Raw genomic sequence first — 27,969 nt, 5'->3', positions numbered from 1 at the left:
GCTTGACACAAAGCCACTGTCATGGGTAGTCTCTGTAGACAGGTCAGGTTCCAAGAGCTCCCTAGCCCCAGTTGAGTTTGACTTAGTCTTCTTGTAGTTTTTTTGGGGGATTTTTTTGTTTGGTTTGTTTTTTTGTGTGTGTGTGGGTTTGTTTTTTTTTTTGTTGTTTTGTTTTGTTTTCCAGTGAGCACTGTCACCGATTCTCCTGCAGTCACCATTGCTCAGTGCTGCTGGATGTGTTGAAACATGGAACTGTACATCTGTTCAGATAAAAAGATAGCTAAAAGCCATTTTAAAATTACTTTCCTGTGTTTGGGTGTAAAATGTTACTAAGCAAGCATCTTTCCTCAAGTGTTCAGGGTAGAGATCAGGGCTGTGAATTGGGATGCTTGTGCCTTCTGCCCACTCAAGTGACTGTCTCAGGTTTCTCACTTGTAAACTAGGCACTGATGTTCCTGGCTGTTCATTAATGCAGTGCTTTGAATTCCTGCTGAAGATGAAGCTTTAACTGATTTGAACAGTGATGAATCTTGTGTGTTTTTGCTTGTACTGTTTCTTAAATTAATGTCATTCTGCCCTTCATCTCTTGCAGTTCAAATGGTGGGAGTAAGACTTCACCAGCACTGTGTCAGTGGTCTGAGGTGATGAACCATCCTGGCTTGGTGTGCTGTGTTCAACAAACCACAGGTGTCCCACTGGTGGTAATGGTGAAGCCAGACACTTTTCTCATCCAGGAGATCAAAACCTTGCCAGCCAAAGCAAAGGTTAATCATAGTCCCTGTGGTTTTGGCCCTTAAAATGTGGTTTCTTTTGTTCCATGGACAAGATGGAACAAGATCATCTTTTCAACTTTTCTTATGCAAAGTTTGTTTTTTCAAGCAGCAGTCCTTTCCTTGACTTGCATTGCTTGCCTTTGCAGATTCAGGACATGGTGGCCATCCGTCACACAGCCTGCAATGAGCAGCAGAGGACCACTATGATCCTCCTGTGTGAAGACGGCAGCCTGAGGATCTACATGGCCAATGTGGAGAACACTTCCTACTGGCTCCAGCCCTCTCTCCAGCCCAGCAGCGTCATCAGCATCATGAAACCGGTTCGCAAGCGCAAGGCAGCTGCTATCAGTAAGGGACTTCTCATACATATCTCGTGCAAGGTAGCAGTGGCAAATGCAGATGCAAAGATTGATCAGCGTCGTATGGATAGTTAAGGTGGTTACTTCTGACAATTGCTGTTTAACCTTAGGTCTAAGTACTGGCTACGTCTGAGTAAAATGTTTCCGTAGATATATGTAAAAATACGTAGCTGTCTGACTCACACGGGCATTTCCAAAGGAGGCAAGTTCATTCTGCAGCTTTTTTACCATACCTTTGCCTGTTTAGAATGTATTTCATCAAAAACTTCTCTCTTCCTTTTTAGCAACTCGCACATCCAGCCAAGTGAACTTCCCTATTGACTTCTTTGAACACAACCAGCAACTCACAGATGTGGAGTTTGGAGGCAATGACCTGCTGCAGGTTTACAATGCTCAGCAGATAAAGCACCGGCTCAATTCCACTGGCATGTATGTGGCCAACACAAAGGTAAATGGGGCAATTTGGGGGTTCTGTTGGGCTCCTGGGTGACATTATTGTCCAGATCGATAGCACGCCTTTTCTTAGAAATGTGCTTTGTCCACATGATGCTGTACAAATCCCATGATACTGTTAGATAAACAGTGGAGGCACCTGTGTGTAGACTTCAGATTCCTAGCTTAGGAGTGAATTTTTGACTTCACCTTTCTGAGCTGTGGTTTGTCTTCTACAGCCTGGGGGCTTCACCATCGAAGTGACGAACAATAACAGCACGATGGTGATGACAGGCATGCGGATCCAGATTGGCACACAAGCGATAGAGCGAGCACCCTCGTACTTGGAGATCTTTGGCCGCACCATGCAGCTGAACATGACCAGGGCTCGTTGGTTTGACTTCCCTTTCACTCGTGAGGAAGCCTTGCAGGCTGACAAAAAACTAACCATCTTCAGTAAGTCTTTGTTCGTTGTTTGCTTTGACTGCCTGTTGGTTTTGCTTGGGTGGGTTGAAGCTACTGTGCTTCACCTCATACTAGGGAGGGTTTCTACAATGTTTGTTTGACCTGACTACAGAAAGAGTTTGAGGGTGGATCCTGGACATTTAATAACTTTATGGCCCAGTTTCTTCCCACAGTCAATGAATGTACAATAGCTCAGCTCAACAATTTTGTGTTAATAGAGAAGGGAAGTGGTTTTGAAAAGGAGATGAAACTGTCAGAGTGGCTGTATATTAACGATGCAGCATAATCACTATCCTGACCTTATGAGGCTATGCTTGCTTGTATTCAGAAGAAACTGTTCTGTTAGTTTTTAAGAAACTTCTCTCACTGCTGCAGTTGGGGCTTCTGTGGATCCTGCTGGAGTCACAATGATGGATTCCATAAAAATTTATGGCAAAACCAAAGAGCAGTTTGGATGGCCTGATGAGCCACCTGAGGATTTCCCATCTGCTTCAGTAAGCAACGTTTGCCCCCCAAACCTGAATCAAGGGAATGGCACTGGAGACACAGAGTCAACTACCCCTGCTGCTGCCAGTGGGACTGTCCTGGAGAGGTATTTCTGCATTTCTTTCTTTATTTCTCCTTGAAAATGGGTAGTTGCTGTAGAGGGGGACCTAGGTATGCCGTGTGCCTTTCTTAACTGGAAAAACTTAAGTGAGTTAGTGAGTTGTTCTCACTGCCATACAAAACAACAACTGAAAAGTCAATGATTATCTTCTAAGGAGGGCTTTGTGCTCGCTCTTGGTTTATCTGGTGGAGTAGATGGATAGATCTGTGTGCATGTTTTGTGTTGCTAAGTTCATTTGTTTCAGCAGTCTTGAAGAGCTAAAAGAAATTTCCGCCTTCTTGATATATTTTCTCATTTCAAGCTGGCCCCTTTTCATTCTCCAGAGCTCACATAAGTTAGGCCTCTCTGAAGTTAAGTTCAGTTTTGAGGACGGCTTTGTGTGTGACCTTGATTTAAGCCAGTGGTTCCCACCAACTTCCCTTGTAGCCCGTCTGTCTCAGGCTTAACTACTGTGGTGGAGAAAGTGTTGAGGTTCCCCCCCATGTCCCTACTGAGAGTCAAACCACGCAGGTGAGCTGGGCATACATTTAGCAGAAGAAAGAGAACTTTTTTTAATGGTTCCACCCCATGCTCTTTCTCGGAGCTCATACAGTCTGTGCAGTAAGGGTTGTAAAAAGCCTGGCAAGCTAGCAAGGATGGGAGGGAAACAGATCAGAGAGGAACTAGCACTGCTGAAAAACTGAGCATTTTAAGGGATATGCTGTTTGACTGTGAGTAAATGGTGGTTAATTTTGTCTTACTGAAATTCTCAAGTAAGGGTTCGGGCCTTGAAGTGGCAGTTATGCCCAGTTGAAGGACCTGTTTGGCCATCTTTTAATATTTTGTCTAATAGTTCATGGGATTTTTTTTCCTGTGCTTATTTTCTCTTTTTTTCTTCCCTCCTCTGCTGTGACATCTCCACAAGATGTCTCTCTCTGCACAGACATGCTTTCTGGTTTTCCAAAGCAGTGGAATTGTATTCTAAAAGCTCAGAACCAAAGAAATTAGTCTGTTCATTTTTACTTACATGTTAGAATGCAGCATGGTTACCTTATAAAGGGCCTCTTGAGTAGGAACAACTGATGGCAAGCAAGAGGCAGCTTTCCTATCGGAAGTTTGGTGTCTGCACTTCAAATCTAACCTTCAGTGGTGCTTTCAGCAATGTGCTTGGCTTCTCTGTGCTAGGTGGCCTGGATCTCCTTTATTTGTTTTGCTATTAGGCAAGTGTCTGCTGCCCCGATAGAAAGAACTGTGCTTAGAGTTACTGTATATAGCGCTCTCCTGGCTTCCTGATTTCCCCATTTAATTTGCCTTTTGCTTAGAATGTGTTTTAGGGAGTTTTTCTGTGAGCTTTACACATTTTTTTTTTTTTTTTTTCCTTTTTCTTTGCTCCCCCAAAGTTCTGAAACTGAGTCCCTAACCACCCTGGACCGGTTAGTATGCCATCCTTTTCTCTGCACGAATGAGTGTGTGTCAGAGAGACAGAACACATGATGTGGCTTTTGTTGATTGTTTTTTTTTGTTTTGTTTGTTTGTTTGTTTTCCAAGTGACATTTGCTTCTTTACATTCTGGACATTGCATGGCAGATGGTTTAGAGGAAATGTAAAGATGAGGTGGTTTGCAGATTTTTGCTGTATATGGCAAACTGTTGCTTGTTTGACAGATTCCTCTTTTCGCTTTGTTCCCTCCTTGGGTCGTTCTATTCCCCCTTACATCCCGACCAGCTTTATGGAGGGTGGCTGCGGGTTGAGGAATGTAATGTTATTTATCACCACCAGACCAGGCACTTCTTGTTTCTTCTATCTTGTATCCAATCCTACAGTGTTATTTCTCCCTTTAATACTATCTCTTTCCTCCTTTATCCTGTATTCTTGCACTGCTCCTTCTGGTGTGTCAGATGGCATTTCAGGTAGTTCTACCGCAAGACATGAAGTGGTGCTGCAAGGGAGATTCAGCACTTTGCTACAAGTTGTAAACAAGGTTTTCCCTTGGGGCAAGGATTTTACTAGCCTGCCTTACTGCTGTCAAAAGTTTGGACTTCAGCACCTCTCACTTGGGTCATAGCCAGGGCTCCAAGTTAATTTTCCTCCAGAATATTTTGCGCTGAAACTCCAAATTGGAAAGAGCAACCTGTGTGAAAACAGCAAGCGAGTAGAATCTTGCTCCCTTAGAAAAGTCGGTTACGCTTTTTCCCATGTGTCATACCAACCCTTGATCTGCAGTCATATGTACGTCTGTGGGCCATGGTGAATTGGTACTGTCAAGACAATCCAAGTTATCCCTGCTGCAGGCTGCGTAAGGAAATGTTTTATCCTCTTTGGTAGAGAAAAGCCCCTGTCTTTCAGCTGTGGATTATTAAAGCAGTCCTAAGTTTGTCTGTGAGCGTGAGCCAGGTTTAACTCTGGTCTGTAACACAATGAAATGATATGCATGGTGCCTGTGGCAGGTTTTATCATGCTTTGATTTTGTACTTGGCATTCGTTAGCTGTCTCTGAGCTACTCATGACTGTAGCCCGCATAAAGCAAAGTGCTAAGGAGAGAGAAGGGTTGCTGTACTCAAGCCTGCTTTCCTTTCTCCCTTCAGGCTAGTAGTGAGTTCTTTAGAAGCGCTGGAAAGCTGCTTTGCTGTAGGACCAGTCAACGAGAAGGCAAGTAACTTTATGAATACATTCTTGAGCTTTCAGAGATGGGGAAGGAGGGGCAAGATCAGCAGCACCTCCTGCAGCCCTGGGGGCCTGATACAGAAGAGAGCCGCATCCATTTTGCTCAGAGCACTGATCTGAAAGTTGACTTAGCGAAAAGCATTTGAAACTAGTTTAGAATGACAATTGGCATTTGCATTTATCGCTGGTGGGATTTTTGTGCTGCAGAGTGACCTTGTTTACAAAAACAGCAGGGTAGAAGCCCATACATCTTGAAAAGACTTTTCTTATGTAGACATGTGAAATGTTCCTTAAATCTCAAATAATAAATTGAGGAGGCTATCAGAAGAGTATTGAAGGAAGGCAGAAACTTGCCTGCACAGTGCAAGGAGGGGAGGGAGCTGCAGGTACACTGAGAAATCAGACTCGTGCATCACCCTAGTGGTAAATGTACTGAAAAATGTTTTTTGTCTGTTCTTGCGCGCAGGAGAAGAATAAGGTGGCAGCTCAGGAACTTGCTACTATGCTGCTCTCCATGCCAGCTCCTTCCAGCGTCCAGCAGCAAACCAAGAGCCTCTTGGCTAGCTTGCACACCAGCCGTTCAGCGTACCATAACCACAAGGTAACATGGTGCAAGGATTTCAGTGTCTTCTGTAACTTGCCAGTTTACGGTTGAGGTGCAGCCTGCCCCTAGAAAGCCCTTTGTCCATGCAGTGTAAATGCTGCTTTGTCTCCTGCTGCTTGCCTTGCTGGCTTTCGTGTTTCACCGGAACTTTACTACTTAAAATGCTTTTTGTAGATTTTTGGTGGGAAATAATGTCAGTTCATCTAGAGAAATTGGGATCTCGAAACACATGAAGCTTGTTTGCAAACTGTGGCCGTAGCACTGGTTTCTGTTTCCACAGGCATCTGGCTTAGGGTGACAGGGACATGCTTGGGTGAGGAGTGGTTATCCTGTGTGCTAACGTAGCTGCGGTAAATGCAGAGGTGCCTGCAGATGAGATGCCTGCAGATAGCCATTGCTAACCACTTGAATGCTTATGTTTATACACTGGTCTTTCCATCCGCATTTAAGCCTGAGAGGAAGCAAATGTGAAAATTAATTCTTGAGCCAGATTTCTTTCCTTACAGGGTGACTTTTTAATAGTAGTTGTCCTCCCTAGATGACACTGGCCAAGAGTTAAAGCAGCGAGTGCCAGATTTCCCCAGGACCTGTCCTACAGTTGTACTTCAGTTGCTTTGTTATACTGCTGTCTGTTGTTTTTCTTTGCCTATGTTATCTTTCACTTTACAGGATCAAGCATTGCTAAGTAAAGCCATTCAGTATTTGAGTTCCTCAACCAAAGAAGGAAAGGACCTTGATCCTGAAGTATTTCAGAGGCTGGTCATCACTGCGCGATCCATTGCTATTATGAGACCCAACAATCTGGTCCACTATACAGAATCAAAGCTGCCACAGTTGGAAACAGGTAGATAAGTCTGTAATTTTCTTCCAACTTTCTGTTGTGATAATTGAAGATGTCTTGGGGTATCTGGTTTGCTGTGACAGGGACTGTATTTGACACATTTGTTAGGTGTGCGATAGCCCTTGTAATGAGGACATCGGAGCCTCTAACAAAAGCTGTTTCAAATAAACTTGGTGTTACCCTGCTTGTTAATGCTTTCCCTTGCACATATCTGACAACTGTATTTTAATCTGTACAGAGAGTGAAGAAGGGCAAGAGGCCCAGAAACACGCTGAAGGAGATGGCTGCACGTTTATTACCCAGCTGGTTAACCACTTCTGGAAGCTACATGCATCAAAACCCAAAAACGCCTTCCTTGCCCCTGCCTGCCTGCCAGGTGTGCTGGCTCTTCATTTGCTATTGTCAAGCTGATGTATTTTGAAGGATCCTATTTTAAGCTTGTAAACAGAGAAAATTACTTGTTCCAAACTAGGCTGAAGATGCTAATGATGCAATGCATGCTTTTTATAGTGTATATGCAAATTCTGCTCTAATGCTTTTGTTCAGAGGTATGAAGGGACTAGTGATTGATTTTATTCGCGTTTGACTTCATGGCTGGTGTTAGAGGATGTTCAGTGCTGCTGGTATATGGCATGCACAGTATCCTGTTAGACAAGATTGGTGTGTAAGCTCATTTTGGGTTGAAACTTCAGTATATTTGTGGTGCTAACATTGTGCCTTGAAGTCTACAAACAAAAGATGGTTCCTGCAGTGTCTCACTCTGTGCTAAAATGGAACGATAGTTGATTACAGCCCTGTTTTTCTTCCTCCTTAGGTCTCACTCACATTGAAGCCACAGTCAATGCTTTAGTGGATATTATTCATGGATACTGCACATGTGAACTGGATTGTATCCATACAGCATCCAAGATCTACATGCAGATGTTGCTTTGCCCGGTATGTGATCTTGCTCTGCTCTTCTTCGGCCTATAACACTGCACCAGGGGAGGTTCAGATTGGATATTAGGAAAAATTTATTCACTGGAAGGGTTGTCAAGCATTGGAACAGGCTGCCCAGGGAAGTGGTTGAGTTGCTGTCCCTGGAGGCATTTAAAAGACAGATAGATGTGGCACCTAGGGATGTGGTTTAGTGGTGGACTTGGCAGTGTTAACAGACTTGAAGATCTTAAAGGTCTTTTCCAACCTAAATGATTCTATGATTCAGTAATATGAAGAGAAGTAAATACAGGTGGAATGATAATACGTAGTACAGATACAAAATAGAGGCACTCAGCCAAAAACATACAGCCAGAAGTGAATGAAGGAGAAATTTCTCTGTCCTTGTGTTTTAGTAATGTTTGTCATGCGCTGCATGTGGAACGATAAGTATTGCTTTATGGCTGCTGGGGGAAACAGGGAGTTTAGAAGTTAGGCAGTGACTTATGTCTTACATGAATCATGACCAACAGAGAATCATAAGTGTAGTTTTAGCTATCCTTCCAAATACTGCAAATAAGCACTTCAAGCTTGAGAATTTTAATGATTTACTGTTAACCCTCTAGGATCCGGCGGTGAGCTTTTCTTGCAAACAAGCTTTGATCAGAGTGCTGAGACCAAGGAACAAGCGGAGACACGTCACCCTACCATCCTCCCCTCGGAGCAATACTCCTATGGGTATGCAAGATCCATTCATCTTTGCCTTTAAATGAGCATGACCTACTTTATTTCTCAGAAAAGACAAGAAAATAAAATAGTCTTATAAGTTCAGACTAAAAAGGACTAAAGGCAGTCTTTCTGCTTTCTTTTGCTGTCTCTTGCTGCCTAAAATTTTTTTTTTTCTTTTTTTTAATAAATATTCACCTTTCTTTGCTATTCTGGAACTCAAATAGGAGATCTCTTTGAGATATTCCCCTTTCAGTGATAGGGAGACCGGTTATTTAGTCTAGGGGGTAGTAATCCAGACTGTCTTAGTATTTCTGTGCATATTGTCAAGTCCTTATAAATCAGTCATAAAGATGTGTGCAAACCAAAATTAGGGTATCAAACCTCCATCCAAGAGGTACTTTTTCAGCATTGATTTGAATTTTAGTTGTCATGGAATCCATTAGTGATTGGGGGTAAGCTGAGAATACCTTAGGGTTTTTTCCAGCATTAATTGCCTTGTTCATGATGACATGAGGAAAGAATACATTTGTGAATGAATCCTTTGTAACTCAGGAGATAAGGATGATGATGATGACGATGATGCAGAAGACAAGCTGCAGAGTTCTGGGATAGCAAATGGTGAGCATATCCGACAAGAAAGCCAGGAGCAAAGCGAGGTTGATCACGGTGACTTTGAGATGGTGGTAAGTCCAGAGTGCTTTTATTTATTTGGAGTCTTTTAAGTATGTTAGGTACTTGAGTTTCATTTGGTTACGATGAATTGGTTTCTAGTGCTCTGTTAGCTGGTGGTAGTTTGGTGAAAGCTCTCACTGTGTTTCTTCTCCATAGTCTGAATCTATGGTGCTGGAGACTTCTGAAAATGTGAATAATGGAAACCCTTCTCCCCTGGAGGCTCTTCTGGCTGGAGCAGAGGGATTCCCTCCTATGCTGGATATTCCTCCAGATGCAGATGATGAAACAATGGTGGAATTGGCTATTGCCTTGAGCCTGCAACAAGATCAGCAGGGTAAGATGTAGGCGTTATTGGTAGTCAAAAACATAAAATATGAGGAAACTGGGAAGGAAACAAAGCAGAAGCTGTTGATGTCACTGCCAACAAAGCAAAAATAATAGAACTATGAAATGTACAGAGAAGGCCAGAGTTAACATAATTGCCTGATGGAAAGATACTCATAATTTGTTTTCTTCTTGCAGGGAGCAGCAGTAGTGCACTTGGACTTCAGAGCTTAGGACTGTCTGGCCAAGCACCCAGCTCTTCTTCCCTTGATGCAGGAACGCTGTCAGATACAACAGCATCAGGTAACTGTTCACTGCGAGCAAACTCCTCTGATTTTGACTCAAATAATGACTTAAAATTTGTTTGTAAATACAGTTTTGAAGAACAAATTATTACTCTTGGCTTCATGTATTTTTGATAGTGTATTTATGGGCTTTTCCTGCTTTGGTGGACTTTAATTGCAGGCTTCTGAGGAAGTTATTTCCTCTCCTTAAAATAAAGCAGAGTAAACCATATACTCTATTTCCTTTGCATTTATAAACAACCAGACATTGTTCTTCAAGTAACTTGCATGATTGTCTCTGATGAGAAGGTTTCCTTCTCAGGGTATCTCCCCTTTGCTGCGTTTAGCAGGTTTAAATGTACTGATGGACACTTCTAAGTTCCCTTTTGATTGGTAGATGAAAATTGACACAAAAAGACAAATACTCGTGGCTTTTCTTTTGTAGCATGTGTATCTTTTGAAGTTATATCAAGGCAGTGTTTTTACTTGTAACAGCTCTCTTTATTCTCTTAGCTCCAGCGTCTGATGATGAAGGCAGCACAGCCGCGACAGACGGCTCAACTCTTCGGACTTCACCTGCAGACCATGGCGGGAGCGTGGGCTCTGAGAGCGGCGGCAGTGCGGTGGACTCGGTAGCTGGTGAGCACAGCGGTAAGTATCTCTTGCTGCTGCAGTCTCTCTACATCTGTTCTCTACTGTAATAGGACTTCGCCAGAGTGGGAGGGCACAGGTAATCCCTGGCAAAGAGGAAATCTCAGTTCCAAATAGATGGTGCTGTGTATCATTTTATGGTTACTGCCAAAGTGCTGTACAGACAGAATATTTGCTCGCTTTTTGTAGTCCTCCAGAAGTATGGAATCTGCAGTAGTTTTTGCTAGACTGTAATAACAGAATGCAGTCGCCTAGAGCAAGTCTGAAGGAATTCACTGTATTGCTGGATAAATTTTGATGGGCTAGAATTAATCTCTCTCTTTTTTGCTTGAGACTGATACCCAGGTATCACAGACTTTTATTAAAAAATCATGTCCAAGCTGCCCAACCATGCCTTTTCTGACTCAGCTTAAATTACTGCTGTGGGACCAATTCAGTTTGGGCCACAAAGATAAGACTGGCAAACAAAAGAATGCTAGGGGTGCTAAGATGCCTCTGTGGAAATGGCTCTCTTGTTGATTTATGAAGATAACCAAAGACACCATCTCCTTAGAACCATAATTTCAAAGTATAGTTCAGCTGCGTCGGTAGCTATGAAGCAGGCAAGATGCATGTTGAGTTGTGCTGACATTGTCTTTCCCTTTTTTTATTTTCTTTTTTCAAGTGTCCGGCCGTAGTAGTGCCTATGGGGACACAACAGCTGAAGGCCACCCTGCTGGACCAGGCAGCGTCAGCTCAAGCACAGGCGCTATCAGCACCACCACAGGCCAGCAAGAGGGAGATGGTTCTGAAGGGGAAGGGGAGGCAGAAGGGGATGTCCACACCAGCAACAGGTAAGGGGCTTTGTTTTCCTCTTCAAGAATAGCACACTTGGTCTTCAGTGTCATTACTTAGAGAGGAGTGGACTATAGGTGCTGAAATTCATCAAGTATGATTTGTGACTCTGTTGGATAATAAAAATTGAAAGTTGGAAATATAGAATACAGCAAACTGCCGTTGCAAAATGCCTCCCTCCCTGCATTCACCATGTAACATGTTGCACATAGCTAATCTGTGTATGTATAACCAACACTGCTGCCTGGACAAAGTGATGAAGAAATCCTGCATGAGACTGGTAGGAGGAATCACTAAAACCTACAACTTGGGAGCTTGTGAAATTCAGTGTTAGGAAAAAAGTATGTGCAAGAATGCTAAGCGCTTTGGGGAAGATCTGCAGTTTTTCATTCAGTGAGAACAGACGCTCAGTCATTTTTACAGTGCAGTTTGGAACTGATTTGTTGTATCTGTTTCTAGATAGTTAAATTCTGCAGGTGGTCATGCTAGGCAGTGTAGTTCTGAAGTAAGTATGTCCGTTGTCAGAGTTGCTCTGCATCTTTGACATCGCTTGACTGTGAAGTCTTGAGGGAGGCCGTTCCTGTCAGTGCAGATTTGATGACCTTATGATTTCCTCATGCTCTGAACTTCCATGGTAAATTGCAGTGCTCTGTTGGTGATCCTGCAGGGTCTGATATTTTTTGTCATGTGTCTGATTCCTGGCTTCTGACTTCCCAGGCTGCACATGGTTCGACTGATGTTGCTGGAGAGGCTGCTGCAAAACTTACCTCAGCTGAGGAATGTTGGAGGAGTCCGGGCCATTCCTTACATGCAGGTAAGTGAGGGGGGCTCAGGAGTTAATCAAGCCTTAATCAAACATTTAATCGCTACTAGTACTGCTGGGTTTCTATTTGCACATGCTTCTCCCTTTCTCTTTCCTGCCCAGTCACAGTTTGTGAGTCCATCTCTAAGGTGTTCATTCTGTTGCCAGCATTTCTTACCCATAGATTTTTGCTAGACTTGCATCCTTTCTCAGTGTGGCGTTACAGCTGGCTGATGAGCCTAAGGGCTAAAATCCTTGATCTCCAATATATCTGGGAGGGTCTTCTGGGTTTATACTGCTTGCTCATATTAGGCTGTGATGGTGCAGGCAGAATTTGGGAAAGAATATAGATTAATCAAGATAAAATCTGCCATGTTTTGTGAAAAATAACCTGTATTTATCTTGAAAACACAGAACCTGCCTTCTATTAATTCTCCGACTTCTATTCCCAGGTTATTCTGATGCTCACAACAGACCTAGATGGAGACGATGAGAAAGATAAAGGAGCCTTAGATAACCTTCTGTCCCAACTGATTGCAGAACTGTGCATGGACAAAAAGGTAAGCTGTAACTTGTGCACACACTCTTGACTTGATCCTTCTAGACAGGGTTTCTTTCCCTGGAGGAATTAGATGCATGGGAGTCATAGAAGCACACTGCTGTATGGATGTGTTCAGGCAGTTTGTTTCTCTTGGTTCACTTCACATAAGGTAGAAAATTACATGAGTGTAACTCTCACTGGTTCCTGGTTCCAGCATCCTCAAGTGAGGATGAAAATTTGTTTCAGTTGAATTAAACTCTTAAAACAGACATGATCAGTAATGCATAATTGACATATATAGATTTTCATTTGTGTAATACTGCTCTCTAGCATGCAGGCCACTGTCTACCCTTACATTGAGGAATTTGTGTGCTTTTTTAGTATTACTGCTTGAGCTTAAATTAGAAATGCTTCATGAGGAACAGAGCACTGAAATTTAGGTGCTTAGGATGCTGTGCTCAGCACTGTAAGTAAGCAAGCAAGCTCTCTCCTTGCAGGATGTGTCTAAGAAAAATGAACGCTCTCCTGTGAATGAAGTGCACTTGGTGGTAATGAGGCTGCTCAGTGTGTTCATGTCCAGAACTAAGTCAGGATCCAAGTCTTCCATTTGTGAGGTACATTCTTCAAATTGCTTTGTCAGGGGAACGATGTGGCTGGGGGGCTTTTGTTCATCCAAGATGGTCTAAATGCTGCTAACTGAAATAGCTGGTCTAAAACTGAAAACCAGTTAAAAGTGCTTTGGAAAAATTTGTGAGGAATCTGGAATGTTACTTGAATATTGTGAAAAAAGATCTTTGCTGAAATTCAGAATGGAGGAAGCTGGCATGTAAAGACAACAGGATTCACTTGTTTTGTGCACGGTTTCTGACTGAGCTGAGGGCAGCACATTAATGATGTTATTTAAAATGGTCTCGCGGATTTTTTTCCTCGCCTCTGAAGGTGCTGAAGGGGTTAAAGAGGATTTGTAATGTGATTATTGGAAAGCAATATGCTGCTGTGTCAACGTAAAAGTCGCTAAGAGGATTCCTTAGATATTTGTTGCTAAAAGGTACAGTAATAAGGCATAAAAAGCAGTATGTGTGGTGGGAAGGAGATTAATAAAAAAGCATAGAGGTTAAAAAATTTAGTCTGAACTGCATCAAATTTTAATGAGCTTATGAGCTGTGGGGTTTGTTTGGATTTACAGGGCTGCTTTAATAGTTTTATTTACAGTAGCTTTTTCTCCAGCCTTTGTTATTCACTTGAGCTTCCCACAGAAATCAAAGCTCATCGTCTTGCAGAATGCAGGTGGAGCAATACCTGGGTGGAGCAGAGCCTCTGAGCGGCATCTGCAACAGAGATTCTTTCTCTACCAGAATTCACACCCAGCTGGCCAAATCCCAGATAAACAAATAGAAATCCCAACTTTAAAATAAAAAAAAAAAAAAAAAAAAAGAAGGGGGGAAGAAAAAGCCCTAGTCGTCTAATCCATAGCAGAGTGGCCTCTGGCACATGTGTCGAGGGGAGATTAGACTTAAGAGGAGATTTTATTTGTTTTCCTTTACTAAGCGCTTGTTCAAAAGAGTCTCTAAATATTTGAGTTGCTTTTCATAAACACAAAAAACCAAAAACCCCAACCTCAAACAAACCCCAAACTTAAAAGCTGCCTCTAAAGTTCCATAAAAACCTGCTCTCTTATCCACACTGTCAGCAACTGCTGTGTGATTCTCACAGCTTCCCCTGCTCTTCAGACTCAGTGGTTCTCAGGTGCTTTAGTAATTCATTTCTTCTTTTTTCCAGTCTTCCTCCCTCATCTCTAGTGCCACTGCTGCTGCATTGTTGAGCTCTGGTGCTGTTGACTACTGTCTGCATGTGCTGAAGTCTTTGCTGGAGTACTGGAAAAGCCAGCAGAATGATGAGGAGCCTGTAGCCACCAGCCAGCTCCTGAAACCTCACACTACTTCTTCTCCACCTGACATGAGCCCTTTTTTCCTCCGCCAGTATGTGAAGGTGAGTCCTACCCTATGCTGTTAGCTTTACATGACCTGCATTAAAAGCCTGCTGCACAGAAGCAAGTGAAAGCATCCTTGCAGAACTGGTTTTCCATTAGTGCAATTACAATCCGTTCCCTTAGCACTAGTTAGAACTAGGATTGCTCTGAGTTCTCTCAGAGCAGCCCGGCTCTCTCTATCCATCGATACACTCCTAAACCAGGCAGTTCTGTGGAGCTGCTGTCACTGTTTGTGGTTGAGGTGCTAATCTTCCTGAAGGGAAGCTGCTCCATCGTGTGCCTCTTTTTGCTTGGCAGGCAGAATTTCTGAACCACCGCTACTTACTGTGGCAAGGAAGCCTAGCAGTTGATGGGGATTTCCACAGTAAATCCTAGACCTGTTCAACCACCATGGTGCCATTATGCTAAGAAACTGCTGGGGGGGGGGGGGGGCGCTTTGATATGTGTACAGGTGCAATGAAAAAAGCTTAGTTAAATGTAAGAATGTCTCCTGAGTCGAAAGCGCATGTTAAAATGCCTTATTACTACAGACCAGCTTGCTGCATCCTAATAGTTGCCATCTAGTTAAAGTCCTCACGCAGGTTTGTTGACTTGTTTTTATTTATTAGCTGGGAGCATTTTTTGTGGCTGTGAAGGTGCAGAAAAGCTTTGTTTTTAGAAAAACAAGAAATACACCCTGTAGTTTTGCTGGGAGTGTTCCATGCCAGAGCCTAGCTGATTGCTCTTGCTTTCAGGGTCATGCTGCAGATGTTTTTGAGGCCTACACTCAGCTCCTGACAGAGATGGTACTGCGCCTGCCCTATCAGATCAAGAAGATTGCAGACACAAACTCCCGCATCCCACCTCCCATCTTTGATCATTCCTGGTTCTACTTTTTGTCTGAGGTGAGAACATGATACACCTATGGATTTTAACAAAATGATTCCAGTAAATGTTACCTTTCATGGGAGAGATGAGCTTTTTCAGAACTGATCACAGATCCATTTCAGATTTTTAATCCTCCTTGAAAGAAGTTGAACTGTTGGCTTTGTTTTCTTCCTATTGAATAGGAATCTGTAGGAAAGCATATGTGAAAAATAAGATTGCTGTTATTTCCTGTAACTCAGTGTTTGCTGCCAGAAAACTGGAATAGAAAACCTCTGAGGTGGTACAACGTAACATTGTGCTCAGCTGTCCGTACTTTAACGTAGTCCTTAAAAAAGAAATCAGTAAGGTGTTTGGAGTATATCTTTTCAGTTCCTTTGGTTGTAGAGCTTCCTACCTGAGATAACAAGGTATCTTACATTTGCACAAGTGTGGGGTAGGATTTCCTAATTAGGCTTGACTAGCTTTTTAATTGCGGTCACAGATGACAAAGCATGATTTTCAGAATGCGGTTTCACAATTGCACCGCTCAGGATGCGGTGGTGTTGCTGTGCAGTGTTGCTTTTTGCCTGTGACTTAGAGGTGACTTTGCATTAGACAGGTTCACGAATGGATCTCCCATATCTTTTCTTTTTGTAAGAAAACACATCATATTTTTGTTGGTGCAGGTTGCCTACTGGTGAGTTCACTGTGCTGATGTTGTAGGCTTTTCTTTGTCTAGTACCTGATGATCCAGCAGACTCCGTTCGTGCGCCGCCAAGTCCGCAAGCTTTTGCTCTTTATCTGTGGATCAAAGGATAAATACCGCCAGCTCAGAGATCTTCACACGTTGGACTCCCATGTTCGTGGAATCAAAAAGCTCCTAGAAGAGCAAGGCATTTTCCTTCGTGCCAGTGTGGTCACAGCAAGTTCGGGCTCTGCCCTGCAGTATGATACATTGATCAGCTTGGTAAGGAAAAGTGTGCCACTGTACTAGGAAAAAGTGTATGTTGCATTTATGTAAGATGTCAGTAATAGAAATACTGACGTGGTGTTTAATCCTGTCCCATTGTGCCTTTCAGATGGAACATTTGAAGGCTTGTGCAGAGATTGCCACACAGCGAACAGTAAACTGGCAGAAATTCTGCATTAAAGATGACTGTGAGTTGTTTCTCTGAGGGTATTTGAGGGAGCAGAGGGGCTGCATTACATGTCGTGATTTGAATTGACTTCTCAGATGGGGAAGCTCAGCAGAAAAGAAGAAAGGGAGACACAGCTGAGAGTTTTGAGTGGACTGAACTGTTTCCCGTACTAATTACCACAGTGCTCTAATTGTATCTGTTCCTTAGCTAAAGAATGCAGTATGGTGTAATGGATCACTTAGAAGAACAGGAATAGGAGATCAGTGTTCTCTTGCTTGTGCTGCCATTGTTCCAGTGTATAATCTGGGATGAAACACTTTACCTTGGTGTACCCAAATGTTATCCCTCTGTAGTGTACAGAGAACAGTCCAGGAAGGTTCTGTGAGTTTGTGGGATGGTCCTTGTCATGTTCAAAGGGGGTTTTTGTTTTAGGTTGGGTTTTTTTTTTTTTCCGCTTGATTTTTTTTTTCATTTCTTTTTAACTCAGACTTCAAAGGTTTTCTTATTTTCTCTGCAGCGGTTCTCTATTTCCTCCTTCAAGTCAGCTTCCTGGTAGATGAAGGAGTGTCACCAGTTCTCCTGCAGCTGCTGTCTTGTGCTCTGTGTGGCAGTAAAGTGCTATCTGTGGCTTCATCCTCTGGATCATCAAGCACCTCTTCCACCTCTGCTCCTGCAGCATCAGGCTCCGGGCAGCCAGCAACACAGAGCAAATCCTCTACTAAAAAGAGCAAGAAAGAAGAAAAGGAAAAGGAGCGAGAGGGTGAGCTTCAGCTGTGCCCTGTTTCGTGGTGTTTTTAGAGATTAAATCTGCTCCTCTTCACCTTCCTTATTCTATTTAGAGAGACAGCTGCTTGCTTCTCATTGTGATAAATACCACTGTTGTGAAAGGATCATAGATTGTGGCAAGGGCACTTGCAGACTACAGCAACAATTAGGAGAGAAGAGCAGTTTTACCATATGTAGATCAGGGAGGGGCAAAGATGAAGCAGTATGCCCTAAGAGTTGGGGCTGAAATTAAGTGCTGAGTATATCCCAAACCCACTGTGAGTATTTATTAACTTGAGTGGGCTTTAAGTTGTCTGAGGGAAGTTACCTAGTCTAGTGATAAAGTAGCTTCCACCTAACTTGCCTATCCTGGGTTGTAGGAGGTTGAAATGCTCATGGGGATTAAGACAAGAACTGGAGATGCACACCTAGTTAGCTCTGCTCTTCAATGCTTATGTTCAGACTTGTTTCCTCTGTCTGACTTGTAAGCTATATTGGAGCCAGGGCTGCTGCTTAATGGATCTCCAAAGTCCTGGGAAAGTAATTAAGCTTTCCTATAAAAGTCATGGACATAAATTCTCTCTTGGCTTTTCTTCAAGGAACCATTTTGCCTTTCTCTATCAGATGATTCTCTGTGAGTCTTTTCACTGCCCCATGGTTGATCCTTTTCTTTTTATCAGGACATGTAGCACATTTTTCACATCCTTACTGGCAAGTTTTCCAGCAGTTTTCTTCTGTGTTAGTCAGGAGTACTAGGGTTTTTTTTTGGAAAAAGGAAGGAACATTTAACTTGCCTGTTGCCTGAAACACATTAATTTGTCCCCATTATCCTCATTCTATGATCTATAAAATAGGAAGCTAGCCTGCCTGTGAGGAGAGATATTCCATTTATCTGCTTTCTTAAATCTGTCTTTCTTGTGTCACCCGGTATCCCCTAGGCGACAGTTCGGGCAGTCAGGAAGATCAGCTGTGTACAGCTCTGGTGAACCAGCTGAACAAGTTTGCTGACAAGGAGACCCTCATTCAGTTCCTGCGTTGCTTCTTGCTGGAGTCCAACTCATCCTCTGTGAGATGGCAGGCCCACTGCCTCGCGCTCCACATCTACAGGTGAGCTGGGAGGGAGTCTCTGACCTGGCTGGCCCTTCTTAGCCAGTCTCAGCTCAGTTATGGAGAGCTCTGTCCTTGTGTAGGTGTAAATGTTTGACCCTCTGTCCTGAAGAATGCTGAAGCTTGCAGATTGCACCTCCTTGAGTTGCTCATGCTATTTTGAAGTTATTGGGGCTGGAGGTAGAAGTTGTGACTTACTCATTACCAATCAACTTGAGTTACCTGCAAGAAGCATTTTATTTCTATCTGCAGAATCTGGCTCATGACATCTGCGGGAGTAGGTATTGTGGGCAGGTAATTTCTGAGGCAGCTACAAGCTCATACAGTTAAAAAGTTGGGAGTTATGTAGGGAAAGGCACGCTTCAGGGTGCTGAACTTCAGAACTCTACTCAGTTGTTGCAAGACAGCTGCTTTCATTTTGGAGGGCGAGAGAAAACAGCTGGTGGAAAGAAAGGATGAGATACAGCTCTGTGAACTCTGATGTGTATAGCAATATCATAGTTTCCAAGGCTGGTGAACTGTAGCATGTATTTTCCTTTTGAATAAGATTTGTGTGCCGTGCAGTCTATATAGCCATCTTTACAAGCCTATCTGATATGTAATCCATTCAACAGGAACTCCAACAAGTCTCAGCAGGAGTTACTGTTGGATCTCATGTGGTCAATCTGGCCAGAACTTCCAGCCTATGGAAGAAAGGCTGCCCAGTTTGTAGATCTCCTGGGATACTTCTCTCTGAAAACACAGCAAACTGAGAAAAAGGTACGGTGTCATCCTGAAAAGGAGGAGACGCGAATCCCAGGTCTTGCTGCTTCCTATGAATTATGTTAGTGCTCATTTATGATACAGCTGGGACAGATTTTCTGTCAAAAGAGCTTCTGGTGGAAATATTTTTTTGTTCCCAAGATTTGAATGTTAGAAAAGGCAGGGTCCTTAAAAAACTGGGGAGAGTGTATTTTTTGTTTTACTGTTTTCAGGTTTTTGGTATTTTGGGGGAGGGGGAGGGCGGGGGTGTTGTTTTTTGATGTGTGTGGTTTTGTTTGTTTCTTTGTTTTTTTTTATTTAGAAGAAAACTTCTTTCCCACAGGAAGCCTTTGTGGGAAAATACATTTATCTACTAGCTCTAATTTATACATTTTTGGTATTTCATCTCCTAGAAATCTTTTGTAACCATGACTTTTGAACAAAGGAAGTGGTAGAATTTCTTAGGGGACCAGTGGCCTTGAGAACAAATAATTTAGAATCACTGATATTTGTTTAAAGAGATGGGAATGCCTTACGAACCTTAGCAGGCATGTGCAATGATTGGCTGACAAATAGCACTGTTATTGTGGCAAAGGTCTAATTTTAGGATCTTATAACATTCCTGGGTAATGATTTAACCACATAAATTCCTGTGGGTATACTGCATGAATCTTCTGGGGGACCTGGAGTGCCACAACATGAGAAACCTTTATGTTTTTGTAGCAATAAACCAAAAAAATGTTGAGAAGACAGTCTTTTCCTAATTGTGTTTCAGTTGAAGGAGTATTCCCAGAAGGCCGTGGAGATCCTCCGGACTCAAAACCACATTCTTACCAACCATCCTAACTCCAACATTTACAAGTGAGTTACTTTTGACTTTGATCCATTTCACTAAAGAGTTTTTCAGCAGATGAGCTGTGATCCACAGGGGCATACACAATTCTTCTAATAAAATCGTGGTGGAGGAAGGACCCCTACAGAGATTGCATGCTTGCTGCAGCTGGTCTTGGGAGAATAGCAGATTCCTTTCTGCCATCTGAAAAACATGACATTCCATGTGCTATCAGCAGTAGTTTGGCTTTAGCTTTTTTGCTTTCGTTTTCAGTAAATGTTACAAAATATTAGGACCAATTGGAGAACATAGACTTGCAGAGTTAAGTGTTGTGTTTTTAGTCACACACTGACAGTTAATAATTATACTAAAATGCCGCCTAGTGAAAAACAGTAATGTTCAATGTGCTTTACATTGTAATGCTTCTGTTACTAAATGTGGGACTGGAGACTACAAGTAAACTGAAATTATTCTGATTGAGTGGCTTGTGTTTAAAACACAGTGAATGCCAAATTACGTATGTCAGTGTGCTTCCCCTCATTCCAGCACGCTGTCTGGGCTGGTGGAATTTGATGGCTATTACCTGGAGAGTGATCCTTGCCTTGTCTGCAACAATCCGGAGGTGCCCTTCTGTGTAAGTAACTGCTGCTGTTCTTAAACCCTTTCCAACTGTAAGGATCCCAACCATTTACGGCAGCGTGATTTGCTGTGTTCCTGAGTTTTTGGGGATGTCATCATATAGGCAGTGTGTCCTTGTTTTTGTCTTCTCAGTACATCAAGCTTTCCTCCATTAAAGTGGACACGCGGTATACTACCACCCAGCAAGTGGTGAAGCTGATCGGCAGCCACACCATCAGCAAAGTGACAGTGAAGATAGGAGACCTGAAACGAACCAAAATGGTCCGAACCATCAACCTCTATTACAACAACAGGACAGTGCAAGCCATAGTGGAGCTGAAAAACAAGTACGTTTGTCCATGGTTTTTGTGTGCAAGTCTCTGAAATCGACATTACGATTTCCACCGAGGTGCCTGGCTTCTTGTTTTAGCTAATGTTCCTTCTTAAACTGTTACTCATCAGTGTCAGCCCACGCTGGGTGTGATTGTTCTGAATCTCCTACAATAAATCATCGAAGGAAAGATCCAAATTTCACCTCGAGCTTGAAATATGTCTGTAAAATCTGTGTGTGCAAATTTTGTGCAGGCTCAGTTTTAAGCACCTAACTTATTTGTGTTGAAACCAGTTTTAATACTAAGAGCACCTCCCCGAGAGTTTGACTTGGAAAGGGATTTGGACCTTGCAGCATGTCCAGCAATGCAGAAAGCATTAACATTACTTGTTTGAAGCCATACAGTAGAATTAACGTTAAATTTGGATGGCCTAACTCTCGGCTGCTGCTTTACCTACGAAAAATTGCTCCTTTTCAATACATTGCTTAGTCTGTAGCCAGTTCTGCTTATATGCTTTCCCTTCTTACTTCTTGAGATGTTCTCTCTAGTATCAGATCTCTTTGGCTTAGGGATTAATCTGTGCCTGCCGCTTATTGCTTATTTGAAGTCTTAATCCTCTGTGACATCACAAGTGGCTGCTGTGGAGAAGATTATGATGTCACAAAGCAAGGATTCTGACTTCAGGTTGAGAATAAGCAGTGGGAGCAGATGAGATCTTTAGAAATAAATACCCTGTTTTCATGCAAATGACCTTACTAATAAAAAAATGGAGGTGAAAATCCCTAGAAAATGTCTGTAGAATTAAAGTTTTTCCATGAGGCATCAACAGCTCTTTAATCCTAAACAGTCTCTCTCTATGAAGAGGATAAAGGCTTAAACTGTATTTCTGGCTACATATCATGTCAATGCAGAAGCTAAGGAAACAAATCCTAGAACTGCTCTCCATTCATCCCATTTAAAGTCGATTTGGAGCTGAGATGGTTGTGTTTGGCTTCTCTTCCTACACGGGCAGGGAGGGTACTTCCCCGCTTGAAAAACCATGCTGCTTTCTTTCCTTTTCCCAGGCCAGCTCGTTGGCACAAAGCTAAAAAAGTCCAGCTGACCCCAGGCCAGACAGAGGTGAAGATTGATTTGCCGCTGCCCATTGTGGCTTCGAACCTGATGATCGAATTTGCAGATTTCTACGAGAATTACCAGGCTTCCACAGAGACCCTGCAGTGCCCCCGGTGTAGCGCGTCCGTCCCAGCCAACCCAGGAGTGTGTGGGAACTGCGGCGAAAACGTGTACCAGTGCCACAAGTGCAGGTATGTCATCCTCCTTCCTCCCCACACCTCCAGCGTCGGGGGGTTCCGGAGCCCTTGTGCTGTTGCTTGTGTTGGATGTTCAACAAAATACCCTGCTAGTTAAATACATGATTCTGGTTAATACAACCGCACAATCAAATTAGTTGAGAAGTATAAAACAGGCTTACAGGGATTTAATGTTAATACAGGCTAACAAAGGAAACCTGATACCACAATACTGAAAGAACACAGAAGTTTCAGCTCAAGCCCTCTGAAGTTTAAAGAAGAAAATTCCCAGGAGGACGTTATTTTTGGCCTGCCTGTTCAAGGGCATGAGGCTGGAGTTCAATTACATGATTGCAGGGGGGTTTCCCCACAGGATCCCTGGCAGCGTGTGGACGGACAGTGCTCGCTTGTCTATTCAGAGCTTTTGTTGTACTCTCCTCATTCAGAGCAGGGCTCAGGGCGTAATTTACTGTGCACTATTCAAGCTTTCACCACAGTATTATAAATCCTTCTCTTTTGTGAGTTTCGTCTCCTCATCTGACATCTCTTCCTCCCTTATTGTCCCATATTCCTCTCTCGTCCTCATGGGCTTCAAGGTGTTTAGCAACTTCTTTGCATAGATCAGGTGATTACTGGTATATCAAAAGGTTTCCACATCCCTTCTTGAAATATGGGAGCTATAAATCAGTTTGTGTCCTGCTACTGTAGTCTGCAGTGGGATGATAAGTATGCTGTAGCTAGTCCCACTGCAACTGGGTGAAGTGAAAGCTATTGAAATCCTAGACCTTACAAAACAAAATGGTTTCCTTTTATGTGTGTTCTCGTGAAGGGCACAGTGCCCTAGTCTGATGTTCTACTGGGAATTACTGTAGTTGAAGTAGAATTGTTAGGAGCAAATTCACATCTGTTTCTGCTTTTTCTGGTCAGAATGTGGCACCGCTTCTGTAAGGATTTTTTTTGTTGTTGCCTGATTTGTAGGTTTTGAATCTCATGTACCTCATGTATTTCACTTGTGGCTTCCCTAGGGCCGTACGGTAGGTTAGATGTTTTAAGGGCCATCTTTCTGTTACCTGCTGGCTCCATTCACAGCTCACTTTGTTGCCTCAGTTACCTTGATAAAAGCTTAGCTGCATTCTTTGACCTTTCTGGCTTGCCTTTCAGATCCATTAATTATGACGAGAAAGATCCCTTCCTTTGCAATGCCTGTGGGTTCTGTAAATATGCGCGCTTTGATTTCATGTTGTATGCCAAGCCTTGCTGTGCAGTGGATCCCATAGAAAATGAAGAGGATCGAAAAAAGGTGAGACTACTAACAGATTCATTAATGAAATGCTGTATCTCCTGGCGAGGTCAGCTGTGTAGGGATATCAGAGGTCCATCCCTCTTGGGAGTAACATGGAAAACAGTGCTCCTGCAAGGCTTTTCTCTGACTAATGCATTCCTTATTTACTGTCTTGTTCCACCAAATAAGAAATTCTTCAAAAGACATAATTCAATGCTTTCCTTATAAACTAGATATCTGGCACTGCATCCCTTTGCCTTTCTGTGCAAGGGGGTGAATTTGGGTTGTACTGAATTCTTTACCATCCCATCTGAGGAGCCCTGCTACTGAATGAAGAACCCATTGCACTCTGCGGCCTCTCCCAAAGGATACGTGTGCTGGGTACAGTGTCAGCAGGGCGGTACTTGTAGCAGAAGCAGTGTGCAGGATCACCATTTTTTTTTTTTTTTTTGCCAGAGAAAGACAAGAGACAGAATACCCGGAGATCGGTGGTTGTAGTTTTGTAGAATTAAAAAGTGCATCTGAACATAAAATAAGAGTTTCCTTTCCTTTTTTAATCCTAGGCAGTAACAAATATCAACACTCTCCTAGACAAGGCTGACAGAGTGTATCACCAGCTAATGGGACACCGACCGCAGCTGGAAAATCTTCTGTGTAAAGTGAATGAGGCAGCTCCTGAAAAGCCCCAGGTAACAAAGGACAGCTGGATCTTGCACAGAGCTCTGGGCTGGTGAGACACTGCCAAGAGCCACTAAAGGTCCTTGCCTCAGATGCTCTTCTGCAGTAGTTATTTTAGTGTGTAGCCTCCGTATATGATACCTCCTTGTTTTCCTCTGTTACAGGATGAATCTGGTAGTAGTGGAGGGATAAGTTCTACCTCAGCTAGTGTGAATAGATACATACTCCAGTTAGCCCAGGAGTACTGTGGTGACTGCAAGAACTCTTTCGATGAACTTTCCAAAATCATCCAGGTATGATGTGCTTTGGTTTGAATTTGGGTCATGTGGTTTTTTCTGTCACCAGATATAGTACGTACCAGAAATAGAAAGTAAGATATTGCCGTTTTGTGTTTGTGTTATTAAGTCTAGGTGATTGACTGCATATTTTCAGGGAAATAACAAAATAATAATTTTTGAAAGTCATGGTTACCATTAACTCTATGGATTTGTTGCATTTCCAGTGTTAAATTGCATGTGATGTAGACAACAAGCCTTCAACAGGGCAGATAACTGGGAGTTAGGCTGATATTTCTAATGGATTTCCCAAGTCTGCCATTGGCAAGAAAGATTTAAAAGTTTTGAGATACTTGGTTAAAAATGTTTCTCCACAAAATATACAGTGACAGTAACCTGTGAACGGGATTAGCGATTACGTGCTGCCTCACAATTCCACAACTTTCATTTCTCCTTTTCTGTGTTTCCAGAAAGTGTTTGCCTCTCGAAAGGAACTCCTGGAATATGATCTCCAGCAGAGAGAGGCAGCAACGAAGTCCTCGCGAACCACTGTCCAGCCCACGTTCACTGCCAGCCAGTATCGTGCCTTGTCTGTCTTAGGCTGTGGCCACACATCATCGACTAAGTGCTATGGCTGTGCCTCAGCTGTCACTGAACACTGCATAACGTTGCTCCGGGCTCTGGCGACCAACTCTGCCATCAGGCATATCCTTGTGTCCCAGGGCCTTATCCGAGAGCTCTTTGACTACAACTTGCGCCGGGGCGCAGCCACGATGCGGGAGGAGGTTCGCCAGCTCATGTGCCTTCTGACCAGGTCGGGTCTGATTCAGTGTTTGCAGCCCTCTGACTTCCAGTGGGCTCTGGAAAGCCACATGCTTGTAAATGCACCGTCAGAAAGGAGTAGCTTTACAGGGGAGATATCTTACATCAGCAATCTGTAGACTGTAACTGCTTGTACAATTGTTACCAGCTAAGCTGAAAGCCCAGGAGCTTTTGTTATTTAGTATGAGCACAGCATAACCGTGTTCTCTTTCCTTCTGGAATTAGGGACAATCCAGAGGCCACACAACAAATGAATGACTTAATCATTGGGAAGGTTTCTGCAGCTCTGAAGGGACACTGGGCAAATCCAGACTTGGTGAGAGACTCCAGTGTTTTCTTATTTCTTTTTTCTGCCCTGCTACCACTTGCTGGTGTATTTTAATCATTGCATCTTCTCTTATTATCATGGTCTATTTGTAATACCGAAGTTGTTTGTGTCTTGATAAGAATTAAGATACATATTAGAGTAAAGCACAAAATTACGTGATTAGGTATATGCTTAAGTTTCCTCAGGCAGTTCTGCCTCTCCTGGATGTTGCTTGCAGCTCTCTGAAATAGGTTGCCAGTCATCCCAAATGGGGACGGAATGAAATTTACTTAGATTAATGTGTTTTGAACCTGTGTTTCTAAATATCAGAAGGCAAAAAGGACTGCTGCATCACTAAGACTTCTTAAGCCTTTGAACACATGTCTGTGTTACAGGCTAGCAGCCTCCAGTATGAAATGTTGCTGCTAACAGATTCCATCTCAAAGGAAGACAGCTGCTGGGAGCTCCGACTACGTTGTGGTGAGTTCAGATGACTAGTGTGAAAGTAATTTTAAAATGCTGTGCCCAGACCCATGCACTATAGTAAGATTTTAAGGAAGGGAACTGATGCTGACTCGGCTTGTGATTAGGGTTAAAAATGGAGTTAGCACCAGATGGCTTTGTCTTGGGGTGGGTGGTGCGTTTCTTGAAACAGGAGAGCTGAGAAATAGAAAGATGGAGGTGTAAGGGGAAGGATGGCAAGACTCTCTTGCTGTAAAAGAATTGTTTACCATCCGTGTCTGCATGAGAATGTGATAGTTTTGCTTGAGGATGTGATATCTCGCCTAACTCTAAATACTTCTAATATGCTATATAGAGCTGTGGGGTGTCCTGTCTGCAGATCTTACAGTGGAATTAAAATTTTTGTCTGTCTGTCAGCTCTCAGCCTCTTTCTGATGGCAGTGAACATTAAGACTCCAGTGGTTGTTGAAAACATCACCCTCATGTGCCTGCGCATTCTTCAAAAGCTGATCAAGCCACCTGCTCCAACCAGCAAGAAAAACAAGGTACTGCCTTAGATGCTGAGCAAAACATCTGAAAATTTGCTGATCAAGGTCTGTCACGCTGATCTCAATGATTAATAACTTTGTGAGGAAGCCAGGGCTTGCTTTTCCTGGTCACGGTTACCAGGGAAGCTCAAGTCCTGTGACTCTTGACTTTGCAGACTGCAAATTACAGGTAACTGCTTTCCATTTTTTACTGTTCATTAGTGGCTTTGACCGCTACTATTCAAAACAGGGCTTTGCTTTTTTCTGCTCAGATTTGAGGCATGGGGAAAGAGCTACTTAAAAGCTATGGCTTCCTTACTTTGGGCAAGTTTTTGGTGCTTTGAACAGCTTTGTCGAATCAAATACTTTCGGCTCAGATTTTTAAATATAGAGCTACAATTCTGATAAAAAATATATTGATTGGCTGCTCCTTGATTGTAATTTAGGATAACATTTGCAAGGGAGAAGGTATGTTTCTGCTTTGATCTAGCTTTCTGATAATCACAGATGGACGTCAAAGATGGGTTTACTGATATTTCAGTAGTAACTGGAATGAGGCATCCCTTAGTTCATCATTAACAGAGACTGTATGCCCTGCTGTTGTCCAAGAGCTGCATTTACCTATTCATGGAGCAGGTGCAACCAGTGATTCACCTACAGGAGTTTCTGTTAAGGGCACAGGCTGCAGCTTTCTGAAGAATCAGAGCTTTTTTGTTTATTAGGATGTGCCTGTGGATGCTCTCACCACTGTGAAGCCTTACAGCAATGAAATCCATGCACAAGCTCAGCTGTGGCTCAAGAGGGACCCCAAAGCATCATATGAAGCTTGGAAAAAGTGCCTCCCTGCCAGAGGTAGTCCTGTGCTTTTAACTTTGTGCAATTTTGTGAAGGGACACGGGTTTCTGAGGAGCTGTGTTGGCTTCTGTCCCATGATATCTGATACCATCTTCACGCTTAGCTGTGTAGTCTGTAGAGATTGTAGCACTGATATTTCTAGGCTGTGTTGCTCAAACCCTAAGCAGAAAATGCACTGTGCCTGAAGATAATCAGGGGAATGTAAAAAATTAAATTTGTGACTTATTTAAAATGATACCAGCCCACTGAAAAACTGATTGAATTCCCTGGGAGGCTATGGGATTTACATCTGGCTTGGAAGTGAACCATAGCTCCACACAGAAGTGAAAATGGCAGCAGAAGGAAATTAGAAGCTACTCAGCTTCTCAGCTGGAGTTTGGAAAGTTCCAGTGTGAAGAAAAAAATACAATGGCAATTTGCAGTTAATAGCTGCGAGCAGTTCTCTTGAGCTGTTGTTCAATATTGCAGGTATAGATGCCAATGGGAAATCTCCCAGCAAAGCTGAGCTTCACCAGCTATACTTGTCGGAAAAATATGTCTGGAAATGGAAACAATTCATGAGTCGCTGTGGGAAGAGAACTTGCCCTCTGGATCTCAAGCTGGGACACAACAATTGGCTGCGACAG

General features: G+C 43.0%; 1 protein-coding gene across 5 annotated transcripts in view; it reads left to right on the top strand.

Moving 5' to 3' along the window:
• Nucleotides 1-27,969, top strand: part of UBR4 (ubiquitin protein ligase E3 component n-recognin 4) — a 78,588-nt gene that overhangs the window by 29,543 nt on the left and 21,076 nt on the right. The window contains exons 45-84 of one of the 5 annotated variants that reach the window (XM_042794879.1): nt 593-764; nt 920-1,121; nt 1,417-1,580; nt 1,804-2,020; nt 2,405-2,621; nt 4,016-4,048; nt 5,201-5,264; nt 5,746-5,880; nt 6,553-6,727; nt 6,963-7,100; nt 7,539-7,660; nt 8,266-8,377; nt 8,921-9,051; nt 9,197-9,374; nt 9,563-9,667; nt 10,144-10,299; nt 10,964-11,132; nt 11,851-11,947; nt 12,388-12,495; nt 12,974-13,090; nt 14,256-14,465; nt 15,201-15,350; nt 16,052-16,279; nt 16,392-16,470; nt 16,969-17,211; nt 18,155-18,323; nt 18,938-19,082; nt 19,840-19,925; nt 20,443-20,530; nt 20,668-20,861; nt 21,911-22,150; nt 23,297-23,435; nt 23,981-24,106; nt 24,260-24,388; nt 24,841-25,184; nt 25,418-25,508; nt 25,895-25,979; nt 26,379-26,506; nt 27,211-27,340; nt 27,812-27,969. In XM_042794879.1, the coding sequence (XP_042650813.1) occupies nt 593-764; nt 920-1,121; nt 1,417-1,580; nt 1,804-2,020; nt 2,405-2,621; nt 4,016-4,048; nt 5,201-5,264; nt 5,746-5,880; nt 6,553-6,727; nt 6,963-7,100; nt 7,539-7,660; nt 8,266-8,377; nt 8,921-9,051; nt 9,197-9,374; nt 9,563-9,667; nt 10,144-10,299; nt 10,964-11,132; nt 11,851-11,947; nt 12,388-12,495; nt 12,974-13,090; nt 14,256-14,465; nt 15,201-15,350; nt 16,052-16,279; nt 16,392-16,470; nt 16,969-17,211; nt 18,155-18,323; nt 18,938-19,082; nt 19,840-19,925; nt 20,443-20,530; nt 20,668-20,861; nt 21,911-22,150; nt 23,297-23,435; nt 23,981-24,106; nt 24,260-24,388; nt 24,841-25,184; nt 25,418-25,508; nt 25,895-25,979; nt 26,379-26,506; nt 27,211-27,340; nt 27,812-27,969 (5,974 nt within the window). The remainder of the gene's footprint in view (nt 1-592; nt 765-919; nt 1,122-1,416; nt 1,581-1,803; nt 2,021-2,404; nt 2,622-4,015; nt 4,049-5,200; nt 5,265-5,745; nt 5,881-6,552; nt 6,728-6,962; nt 7,101-7,538; nt 7,661-8,265; nt 8,378-8,920; nt 9,052-9,196; nt 9,375-9,562; nt 9,668-10,143; nt 10,300-10,963; nt 11,133-11,850; nt 11,948-12,387; nt 12,496-12,973; nt 13,091-14,255; nt 14,466-15,200; nt 15,351-16,051; nt 16,280-16,391; nt 16,471-16,968; nt 17,212-18,154; nt 18,324-18,937; nt 19,083-19,839; nt 19,926-20,442; nt 20,531-20,667; nt 20,862-21,910; nt 22,151-23,296; nt 23,436-23,980; nt 24,107-24,259; nt 24,389-24,840; nt 25,185-25,417; nt 25,509-25,894; nt 25,980-26,378; nt 26,507-27,210; nt 27,341-27,811) is intronic. The other 4 variants (XM_042794881.1, XM_042794880.1, XM_042794883.1 and 1 more) reach the window with 4 other exon arrangements.

This window comes from Tyto alba, unplaced genomic scaffold, assembly GCF_018691265.1.
Source record: "Tyto alba isolate M040663 unplaced genomic scaffold, T.alba_DEE_v4.0 Super-Scaffold_20000042, whole genome shotgun sequence".
NCBI lineage: Eukaryota > Metazoa > Chordata > Aves > Strigiformes > Tytonidae > Tyto > Tyto alba.
The sequence above is the reverse complement of the archived record's forward strand: the minus strand, read 5'-3'. Positions and strand labels throughout refer to the sequence as shown.